Source organism: Bufo gargarizans, chromosome 2 (genome assembly GCF_014858855.1).
Source record: "Bufo gargarizans isolate SCDJY-AF-19 chromosome 2, ASM1485885v1, whole genome shotgun sequence".
Lineage (NCBI taxonomy): Eukaryota > Metazoa > Chordata > Amphibia > Anura > Bufonidae > Bufo > Bufo gargarizans.
Genome location: NC_058081.1, coordinates 336,887,407 through 336,899,802, shown reverse-complemented (window position 1 = coordinate 336,899,802; position 12,396 = coordinate 336,887,407). Strand labels below are relative to the sequence as shown.

The following is a 12,396-nucleotide window of genomic DNA, read 5'->3' as shown; positions in this document are numbered from 1 at the left end:
CTGTTGCCCTCAGGAGCAGTTGGATCGCGCAGGCAGTAGGCAGTACTGCGCCTGCGTGAGATTTCAGCTGGACAAACTGAAGATTCCAGGTGCATATCATGAATGAATTAGCTGACGTAGCAAAGGGGGTGGCGCCATTAAACTAGGCTGTGGGACGATACTACATAGCGAGGAGGCGTGCATGGGCTCTAAATAAAGGCTGTCTAGGCACTGCAGGGCGGCGTTACTGGGCCCAGAGGGTGAAGAATAACGTCCCTCTGGGCACCTTTCGGCTTCATTTGCATAATAAAAATATTGCTCTTTTTTTTTTTTTTTTTTTTTTTTATAGCAAAATGAAAGCATGAATATAAGAAAGAAAACCACTGCAGGAAATAAGGTATTTTTTTTAAACATGGCAATGGTGAGAGCTTAATATGGTCAAACCAGGTGACAGATTCCCTTTAAAGCCATCTCCCAACTATACTCCCGCCTATATGCACGAGTTCGGGTTAATGGTCTATTGTCAGACCCGTTTGATATCTTAAGCAGTACTCGGCAAGGCTGCCCTCTGTCCCCCTCGCTATTCATTCTAGCGATGGAGACCTTGATTCAAAGCATCAGACAACATCCTGCCATAGCAGGATATAAGGTTAATGCAGTAGAACATAAAGCAGCAGCCTTTGCTGATGACCTTCTCTTAAGTCTCACAGATCCGATAAAAGAAATACCAGCGGCTAGACACATTCACTAAATTTGGCGCACTCTCTAACTTCAAAATAAACCTTGAAAAATCTGAAGCACTAGGCATAAATATCCCCCAAGAACTAAAAAACAACCTTGAAAGCCAATTTCCATTTAAATGGCCAAAAAGTTATATAACTTATCTGGGAATTAAACTAAGCGAGCTTTGGTCGGACCTGACCAAACTCAACTACCTCCCGCTATTACAAAACTCTTTAAAAGAAATAGAATCCTGGACAGCTCCCTTCTTATCTTGGATAGGAAGGAAAAATTTTGCTAAAAGGACTCATCCTCCCCAAATTTATCTACCTGTTCCAGATGCTACCGATTTAAGATACCACAGAACTATTTCATAGAAGCCAGATCACTTTTCTCAAAATACATTTGGAAAAATAAATGACCCAGACTGGGTTTCTTAACACTAACACTTCCCAGAGCATTAGGTTGCCTGGGAGTACCAGACCTATCCTTATGGGTCCATTCACACGTCCGCAATTCTGTTCTGCATTTTGCGGAACAAAATTGCGGACCCGTTCATTTCTCTGTGTGCTGCCCGGATCTGGAAATGAACATGTCCTATTCTTGTCCGCAATTGCAGAAAAGATTAGGCATATTCTATTATAGTTCCGGCGATGCACGGTCTGCTGGAGATGTAACTTGGAAAGAGAGACATATCTGCACATCTGGTGGTCCTGCTCGACATTAAAAAAGTTCTGGAACTCTGTCTTATAGATTACCAAGAACATCTGTTCATTGAAAACTACCTTCACCCACCTTGATATTTTTGGGTTGGAATGCAGAGCGCCAAGATGTGCAAAATAAGTCCCTTCTCTCATTCCTGCTGGCAGCCGCTAAACTCCTAATCCCGCCGCTATGGAGAACATCAACTTGCCTCACCATACCTCAGTGGTTGCATAAAGTGAATCAAATATAAGGTATTGAAGAGATCGTCGCATTAACTCATCATACCCAGAGATACTTTGGGCCCCATGGGTTGCCTATCGTAATTAAACTCCTTTCCTCAACCACATGTCAGAAGAAATTAACACGCAAACGGTTGCCAGTAGAGATTTATTAGACAAAATAACCAATAGTGACAACAGTCACACCTACTACACCTCCGTGTACATTAGACAATTGTCGCACACCACACACACACTCGCGTTCTACACATATATCGTTTTATTATTGTACTAGTTCTTTTACTTGCTCTCATATGCATACAAGGCAGATCATTTAGTGATTAATGATACTACTCAGAAGCCTAGAAATACAGTACAAAAGCAAAGAAGAACTGTCCAAGACTACACAAGCCGACATCATTTGCATTCAACACCAAATCAAAGACTGCAATGTTTAGGCTACTTTCATTAGGCTACTGGCATCTGCACAGACGGATCCGCACCTATAATGTAAACCCTTGTATATGTTCAGAACTGATTCGTTTGCATTATTCTTTAAAAAAAAAAGTCTAAGTCAAAATTGATCAGTTTTAACTTACATTGAAAGTCAATGGGGGACAGATCCGTTTTCAACTGCACCATATTGTGTCAGTGAAAACTGATCCGTCCCCCATTGACTTGCATTGTAAGTCAGGACTGATCCGTTTAGCTCCACATCGCCATAAATATGACAAGTCATATTTATGAAATGAAAACCAACTCATTGTGGGAAATGATTGGTAAAAAAAATGTATTTCCCAAAATAAAATGCACAACATTGTGTGTGTGTGTGTGTGGAAAAAATAAATTAAAAAAAAGTGGCTATTGCCGCATCTGTAACAACTGGCTATATAAAAACTTCACATGATAAATAATGATATAAAATAAAAACTGTGCTAAAACAATCATATTTTTTTTGTCACCTTACATCACAAAAAGTGCAACACTAAGAGATAAAAAAGACGTATGCCCCCCTGAATAGTACCAATCAGTCACCTCATCCCGCAAAAAATTTGCCCCAACATAAAACGGGCAAAATATAAAAAAAAAAACTATGGCTCTCAGAATATGGAGACACTAAAACATGATTTATTTTATTTCAAAAATCCTTTTATTGTGTTAAAAGTGAAAAATGACATATTAGGGATCGCAATGTCCGTAACAACCAGGTCTATCACATGACCTAACCCCTCAAGTTATTTTGTCACCTTACATCACAAAAAGTGTAATGCCAAGCAATCAAAAAGTCATATGCACCCTAAAATTAAACAGTCATCTTATCCCGAAAAAGAATTAGCCCCTACATAAGACAGTCATCCTATAAATAAATAAAAACTATGGCTTCAAGAATATGGCAAAACGAAAAAAAATAAAATTTTTCAAAAATGCTTTATAATGTAAAACGGAAACATATTTGGTATTGTCGCGTCCATAATAACCTGCTCTATAAAAATAGCACATGATCTAACCTGTCAGATGAACATTGTAAATAAAAAATAAAAACCGTGCCAAAACAGCTATTTTTCTTACCTTGCCCCACAAAAAGTATAATATAGAGCAACCAAAAATCATATGTACCCTAAAATAGTACCAACAAAACTGCCACGTTATCCCGTAGTTTCCAAAATGGGCTCACTTTTTTTTGGAGTTTCTACTCTAGGGGTGCATCAAAGGGTTCTTCAAATGTGACATGGCAAGTTAAAATTATCCCAGTTAAATCTGCCCTCCAAAAACCATATGGTGTTCCTTTCCTTGTGCGCCCGTACAGTAGTTTACGATCACAAATGGGTTGTTTCTGTAAACTACAGAAACTATCTGTTTTAAAAGCAAAGAAATTTAAATTTGGAAAGTTGCAAATTTATTGTAAAAATCAAAAATACTAATTTTTGCCACTATCATGAAGTACAATGCGTCATGAGAAAACAATCTCAGAATGGCCTGGATAAGTAAAGTATTCCAAGTTATTACCACATAAAGTGACACATATCAGATTTCCAAAAAAACTGCAAATTGCCATCCCTAATACACGGGACGGATACACAACGTTCGTGTGCAAGAGGCCTTACAACTACTGGTGAAAACTACTAACCAAACACTGAATGTGTAAAAGTGGCCTAAGATTACAATCACACAGCACATCTGGGCTATGGGTGGGGTCATAATATTCTAGTTAGAAGTAACCTACATGTTCATATTTTTTATGCAGTTTTTGAAGCCAAAACCAGTAGTGGAATTTGTACTTAGAACTTTTTTCATTTTTTTTTTATTATCCACGCCTGATTTTTGGCTTCAAAAACTTCATAAAAAAGCCTGAACTTTTGGCAGAACATTAGAGCTGTACGGCAGCACCCATCCTAATTATTGAAATACCGGTGCATAAAACCAAGCATACAGCTATGCCATCTCCATAAAGAAGAATCGGTGGGAGTATGAGTGGTACTGAAGAGCTCGGTATCATAGGAGGGCACATGTACCACGTCAGTTTGTGAAATTTCAACTTTTGTCAAGTCTAAGCATCTAGGAGTATTTAGTGGTATTATGATTATGGGAATAAGTTACTAAATTACATTCCCTTATTTTCTAGGTTGCAAAGATACCGGAAAAGACGTGTGAGTATGTCATGTGCATCAGGCAATGGTTGAGCTTCAGGTGGCTTGATGTATTGGTTCTGAATAGGTTTAGTTTTGCTCCCTAGTTCTTTATACCTTCTGTGAGGAATATGGAGTACGATTTCATTCCTGCCATTTTGCTCCAGGAGTGGCAAAAGAAAATCAAACTCCACAGGGGGCCCTGCTTCAAAGCGCAGCCAGATAGCAGAAAACATCTAGCAGGCCACATTTAGTTACATTTCACACCTCCATTCAGACAGCACGGATCCTGCAGGAAAACTTCCCTGCAGAGGGTCTAAGTCATTCCTCAGAACAAAAGCAACTATCAGACATCATGGAAAAGGCTATTCATAAAGAATTATGAATCTCCCGTCCATCACAGGCATAAACAAGATGTATATATTTGCGACCCTGTGGCCAAGATGGACAGACTCCTGTTCATAGTTTGGTGGTAGGATGCCAGGGAGGGGAGATACGGAGATCTTACCACAGAAACCTAATAACACTGCCATGTGTGGACCCATTGGTACCAGAACCATCTCCCTATGACCTTCTGGTCTGGAGCTATGGGCCCCAATGGGTTTTGTGGGTTGTTTGGCTGCCAGGATCGGGAGGGAGGGGGGGGCGTGGCCGACTACAGGTGAAAAGACTCATGCAGGCAGAGTCCAGCATCTTTTCTCTGACGGGGGGGTCACGCTGAGCATCGTGTTTGGAGGGACCTTTAAAACTGCTGACATCACTGCCTCCCATCTGACAACAGCCAACAATTACAGGAACCATTATTCATCAACCCAAAGGACTCATCCATCTGGTAAACTGACTTTTTGCTCTGTTTTATCCTGTTTGTACCGTACCACCTGTATTCTGCACATCGGACCACTGTATATATTCTGTCATATTGTATACTGTCTAGTGAGCCCTTAAGGCGATTAAATTATATAATTTAATCTTGTGCTGTCCTGTATCTCGATCACAAATCCCCACGTCCCTGTTTCGGCATAGTTATACTATGCAGGTTAGTTTCTCACTATATATAATCCCGTTAGCGTATCGGAATTATAGCAAACGAGAAACTGGTGGCAGTATACCCAGGCTGAGGAAGTGCTGTTTCACTGGGGCAGTGAAAAGGCTCTCTCAGCTTGTCAGGGTTGTGAGCGAGTGTCTCTAACCCTCTGCCTATCTGTGCCCGTGTGGACAGGAGGCAACTGTGTAAGCTTTCCTTACTTGCCCCTCCGGGAGGGCGTAACTTCACATCTTGGTAACGAGTGACTATACCGTATCTCGTGAGCTCGACGTGATGTGCGGTATTCGTCACACCTTCCATTTGAAAAAATTGCTCAAAAGCTTCAATTTATGCCCCAATCGACAAATACTATTTGATAGGGGACCAGCTTTGTTGCTTTCTTTACTTTTTTCATTCTAGGTGGGAAAATTACATAGTTGACGCAGAGTTGGATTTTAATCCATAAAGGGCATAAATCACCTAACAATCCAATTTTTATTTTTTTTAACAACGTGGTTTAAAACATCCAGTGTGTGTATACGATCAGGTATGATGTTGTATTGATCAGGTACTGTAAGGGTTACGCCCGCTTCACAGACATTGACAGACCAAACTCCCCTTTTAATGCACCGCAAACAGTCCATTTGCCCAACCGCAAACTTCCCATTTGCACAATGTTGGATACCAAGCTAGCCATGTCCTGTTGATGTCATTGAAGGTTTCTTCCTCCACCCAGCCACGTACAACACCAAGGGTCCCGGAAAGGTGAATTGAATTGATTTTTCGAATAGGGAGATGGTTAAAAAAATAAATAAAATCGTGCTCCCTCCCTTTTGTTTGAATCCACGGTCACTGCATCTGTGCCGTGCAATTTACTGTCCCACCCGATATGAGTGCTATTTTCTATAGTTCTCTCTTCTCATCAGTTTAATCCCTGTTACGTCCCCAATCCGGGGTCCATTTATTAAATGGATTTTTCGAACGGGGAGATGGTTAAAAAATTGCTGGCTCCCTCCCCTTTGTTTGAATCCACGCCACGGTCATTGCGTCTGCGCCGTGCAATTTACTGACACACCCGATATGAGTGCAATTTTCTGTAGTACTATTCTCATCAGTTTAATCCCTGTTACGTCCCATATCAGGGTGGGATTGCCTTTTGTGAAAAAAAGTTTAGGCCGGGTACCTTCGACTGCCTTCACAGTGAAAGACCAAACTCTGATTCACCAAACTGAATTGATTTTAGGAACCGGGAGATGGGGAAAAAGCAGCTTGGTCGGTCCTCTTATTCCCAAGTTGGGGCACTGCGCGTGCACGGAGCAATGTGGGGTGACACCCTATATGAGTGGTGTCTTAACTAGTACTATTCCTATCAGTTTAATCCCTGTTACGTCCCCTATCCAGGGACGTGTGTCAAATTTGATTAACCATTGTCGAATTAACGAACCATTACGACATCCTGGAATAATTTAGTTCTGAGCTTTGTACTTGATTTGTATTGGAATTGTTGGGGATTTTTTAAATTGTCTGCATTATTTCTAATAAACTATTAAGAGACTTTATTATGATTTTTTTTTATTTTATGTATTAAAAACCCACCCATACAACTTAAAAAAAATAAAATAATTTTTTTTAAAGTTTTTTTTTTATGAAAAAACATCCAGCCGTCCCGATCGCTTTTGGTCTGATCATAATGAAGCATTGGCCTTATCATCTGGGGTGTGACAACATTGCCAACACACTCATAGAGGTGATGATCGCTTCATTGTGATACGCAAGCCCGTTCACCACAACAAGGTAACGATCACGAAAGGGGAATTGACACTTGTATGTGCCTTTTTTTTGTTTTGTTTTTGCAGCCACAGTGCAGCACCAGAGGCCAGAAAAATTAGGCGTGTACACATGCCTGAAAAACAATGCTATTGTTGCAGCCGCTGTTGTAGCAGCGGCCGGAAAAATTGATTGATGTTTTCAAGGCAGAAAGGTGACTAAAACATTGCGGCTTGAACCCTAGTTGGTGGCGGAGAATTCACGAAAGTCATCTGGTATGCAGACATTAAATACAGCAGCGTGGGGACCATTTTGAGGTCAAGGCATGTCAGGCCTTTTGTTAGTTAAACGTATCCCCTACTGTCAGTCCCTTCGGGATCCATGCCTCATTCATCTTAATGAAGGTGAGGTAATAAACACTTTTTTGACTGAGGCAACTTCTTTTGTCAGTGACAATGCCTCCTGCTGCACCGAAGGTCCTTTCTGACAGGACACTTGAAGCGGGGCAGGCCAGAAGTTCTATCGCAAACTGGTATAGCTCAGGCCACAGGTCAAGCCTGCACACCCAGTAGTCAAGGGGTTCATCGCTCCTCAGAGTGTCGATATCTGCAGTTAAGGCGAGGTAGTCTGCCACCTGTCGGTCGAGTCGTTCTCTAAGGCTGGATCCCGAAGGGCTGAGGCGATGTGTAGGACTGAAAAAGCTCTGCATGTCCTCCATCAACAACACATCTGTAAAGCGTCCTGTCCTTGCCGTCGTGGTCATGGTAGGAGGAGGATTACTTTCACCTCTTCCCCAGTTATATTCCCGTTGTGCTGTGACATCCCCCTTATAAGCTGTGTAAAGCATATTTTTTAGTTTGGTTTTGAACTGCTGCATCCTTTCTGACTTTACAAAGTAATTTGGTAACATTTCCGCCACTTTCTGCTTATACCGGGGGTCTAATAGTGTGGCCACCCAGTACAGGTCGTTCTCCTTCATCTTTTTTATACGAGGGTCCCTCAACAGACATGACAGCATGAAAGACCCCATTTGCACAAGGTTGGATGCCGAGCTACTCATTTACCGTTCCTCCTCCTCACTGATGTCATTGACGGTCTGTTCTTCCCCCCAGCCACATACAACACCACGGGTCCCAGATAGGTGACAACAACGAGGACCCTGGGATGCCTGCTGTGGTTGGTCTTCCTCCTCCTCAAAGCCACATTCCTCCTCTGACTCCTCTTCCTCATACTCCTCTTGCAGCGTTGCCGCAGGCCCGGCAAGCGATGATGACAAGGCTGTTTCTGGTGGTGATGGTGACCACAACTCTTCCTCTTCACGCTCATCTACAGCCTGATCCAGCACTCTTCGCAGGGCACGCTCCAGGAAGAAAACAAATGGGATGAGGTCGCTGATGGTGCCTTCGGTGCGACTGACTAGGTTTGTCACCTCCTCAAAAGGACGCATGAGCGTCCAGTAACGTGGCAAATACCCAGCTCTGCAGAGGCTGTCCTAGCACCCCGGTCATACAAATACTCGTTGCCGGCTTTTTCTTGTTGGAGCAGGCGGTCGAACATTAGGAGTGTTGAATTCCAACGTGTCGGGCTGTCGCAAATCAAGCGCCTCACTGGCATGTTGTTTCGGCGCTGAATGTCTGAAAAGTGTGCTATGGCCGTGTAGGAACGCCTGAAATGGCTACACACCTTCCTGGCCTGCTTGAGGACATCCTGTAAGCCTGGGTACTTAGACACAAAGCGTTGTATGATGAGATTCAACACATGTGCCATGCACGGCACATGTGACAACTTGCCCAAATTCAATGCCGCCAACAAATTGCTTCCATTGTCACACACCACTTTCCCGATCTCCAGTTGGTGCGAGGTCAGCCACTGATCCACCTGTGCGTTCAGGGCGGACAGGAGTGCTGGTCCGGTGTGGCTCTCTGCTTTCAGGCAAGTCAACCCCAAGACAGCGTGACACTGTCGTATCCGGGATGTGGAATAGCCCCTGGGGAGCTGGGGGGATTCAGTTGATATGCAGCCAGACGCCGCAGCAGAAGAGGACTCAGCCGAGGAGGTTATGGAAGAGGATGGAGTAGGAGTAGAGGAGGTGGCAGTAGGCCTGTCTGCAAGTCGTGGCGGTGTCACCAACTCCGCTGCAGAGCCACGCATTCCATGCTTGGCAACCGTCAGCAGGTTGACCCAATGCGCAGTGTAGGTGATATACCTGCCCCGACCGTGCTTTGCAGACCAGGTATCAGTGGTCAGATGGACCCTTGCCCCAACACTGTATGCCAGAGATGCCATGACTTCCTTTTCAGTCACTGAGTAGAGGTTTGGGATTGCCTTTTAGAAAAAAAAATCGTCTGGGTACCTTCCACTGTGATGTCCCAATGGCAACAAATTTTTTGATGGCCTCAGACTCCACCAGCTGGTATGGTACAAGCTGGCGGGCTAAGAGTTCCGTAAAGCCAGCTGTCAGACGCCGGGCAAGGGGGTGACTCTGTAACATTGGCTTCTTACGCTCAAACATTTCCTTTACAGATACCTGACTGTGGGCAGATGAGATGGAACTGCTCAAGGTGAGAGGCGGAGTGGCGGGTGGTTGAGAGGGGGCAAGGAGGACAGCAGTGGTTGACGTGGCTGAAGATGCTGGACCAGGTGGAGGATGGTGGCTTTTGAGCTTGTGTGCTGCTTCTACTCGTCATCATGTGTTGATCCCATAGGCGTTTGTGATATGCGATCATGTGCCTTCGCAAAGCAGTTGTACCTAGGTGGGTGTTGGGTTTCCCACTACTCAGTTTCTTTTGGCACAGGTTGCAAATGGCATCGCTGTTGTCAGAGGCAGAGACACAAAAAAAATGCCACACTGCTGAGCTTTGCAATGACGGCATTCTGGTGGTGGCAACAGCATGCGTTGATTGGTGTGCTGTCTGTCTGACCCCTGGTGCCGATACATGCTGTCTGACTGTGCCACTAGCTCCTTGCGACAACCCCCCCCCTGCTTCCAACTCGTCTCCTCCTTCTCTCTGTCTCCCCTTCTGAACTTTCCCCCTCTTCTTCTTCTCTTCGAGCAGGCACCCACGTGCCATCCACAGACACATAGTCATCATCAACCACTTCACTTGTATCTGACACCTCGGCAAAGGAAGCAGCAGCGGGTACAACATCATCATCACACTGTACGTCCATGTGTGTAATGCTGCCTGACTGAGACATATCCCTGTTATCTACATCCCCTGGCAATAATGGTTGTGCATCACTAATTTCATCCAAATGATGTGTAAATAACTCCTATGAGGGATCAAGTGAAGAGGCTGTGGTGGTTGTGGTGGCGGCGGGCGGGAGAGTGGTGACCAAAGCTGAGCTGGAGGAGGATGGTGCGTCAAGGTTCTTAGCGGAAGCTGTTGAAGATTGGGTGTCCTTTGTAAGCCAGTCAACTATTTTCTCAGAATTTTTTGGGTTCAGGGTACGTGGCCTCTGAACACTGGGCATTATTTCAGGGCCAGTGGAAATCACAGCACCACGAACACGACGGCCCTGTGGCGTGGCCTGCCTCTGCCTGTCATTTTATTATTAGATAAGTGTTACTATGCGTGCAAGGTACTGTGCCAACCTATATACGTGGTGGGCAGTGGGCACAATACAGTATGTGTTGGCCTGACACACACTGGCTTGCAAATGTGATTAGATCACAGAAAAATTTTAAATATAATTTTTTCCTGCAAGGTATTTGAGTGAATGACACCCTGTAACGGTATGAGTGCAGGCCTAGCCACTATCAGTATACAGTATGTGTGGGCCTGACACACACGGGCTTGCAAATGTGATTATGTCACAGAAAAATATTAAATAGATTTTTTTTTTTTATCTGCAAGGTATTTTCTGTCACACCCTGTATGAATGGTGTGCACTGTGCACACAGTGCTGTCTATGACTGAGCCTGCTGCCTCTCACACACGGGCAGCCAGGCAACTGCAATATATAAAAAAAATAAAAATAAAGCAGACTGATGTACCAGCCCTGAAAAGGGCTTTTTGGGGTGCTGTCAGGACGCTGTCCTTACAGCAGATGAGTCTGTGAACACCGGACAATGCCCTAGCTAACGCTTTCCCTATTGAATCAGCAGCAGATACACTCTCCCTCCTCTCACTGTGAATGCAGATTCCGAATGAATCTAAAATGGATGCTGTCCAGGAGGTGGGAGGGTCTGGGAGGGAGGGTCTGCTGCTGATTGGCTGGAATGTGTCTGCTGACTGTGAGGTAGAGGGTCAAAGTTTACTCAATGATGATGTATAGGGGGCGGACCAAACATCGCATATGTTCGCCCGCAGCGGCGAACGCGAACAAGCTATGTTCGCCGGGAACTATTCGCTGGCGAATAGTTCGGGACATCACTAATAGAGGGTCCACAAGGGCTTCCATTTTAAACTGAAAGGTGAAAAGAAGACAGTTGGTAAGTGTAGATGCTGCTCAGATGGCACTGTAGTGGCAGCAGGGTTATTGTAGGCTTTCCTGAAGAAGTGAGTTTTCAGGTTGGCTTTGAAAGTCTGGAAGGTAGGGGAGAGTCTGAGTTGGGATAGAGCAAAGGTCAGCAACTTTCGGCATGAATTCTCTATTCATTTCTATAAGAGCTCTTAGAAGAGCAGAGCCAGTAGCTGGAGTGCTGGAGGTTGCCTACCCCTGGGATATGGGCGATGACTAGGAGAAATCTTTTATGGTGGCTGGACTTGGTGTTGCAGCTTAATCCCTTTCACATGAATAGGAATGAGCTGCACAGGGGCCATGTGACCAATGGACGGGACATCACAGGCCGCAGAGCTCTTCCACAACCAGGTGTCGGATCCACACAATGTGATATTGATTACCTGTCCTGAGTATAGGTCATCAATATTTAAAGGGGTTATCCATCATTAATACAGACATTCTAGATTGGCCTACCCAAGATGGAGATCATATTTAGCTGGTCCCTGAAAACATAATCTGTTGATGGGGTGACATGTGACTGCTGCAGCCAATCAAAGGCTACAGCAGTGACCTGCTCCTCTTGCTTCACATGACCAGTTGTTGTGACACATGGTCATGGTTTCCCCCGTTAGCGGACCTTGTTTTCAGACCGAACCCAGTGGCGGGGACCAAGTAAGGCTACTTTCACACTAGCGTTCGGGCGGATCCGTTCAGAACGGATCCGCCCATAATAATGCAGACGGAGGCTCCGTTCAGTACGGATCCGTCTGCATTATTTTAGCAAAAAAAAGCTAAGTGTGGAAATAGCCTGGGACGGATCCGTCCAGACTTTCAATGTAAAGTCAATGGGGGACGGATCCGCTTGAAGATTGAGCCACATTGTGGCATCTTCAAACGGATCCGTCCCCAT

At 44.5% G+C, this 12,396-nt stretch overlaps 1 protein-coding gene across 1 annotated transcript in view; it reads left to right on the top strand.

The window, feature by feature from the left end:
• The window catches only part of C2H12orf75 (chromosome 2 C12orf75 homolog), a 67,783-nt gene that overhangs the window by 49,886 nt on the left and 5,501 nt on the right, over positions 1 to 12,396 (top strand). The window contains exon 2 of the mRNA XM_044277275.1: positions 4,246 to 4,270. Within this exon, the coding sequence (XP_044133210.1) occupies positions 4,246 to 4,270 (25 nt within the window). The remainder of the gene's footprint in view (positions 1 to 4,245; positions 4,271 to 12,396) is intronic.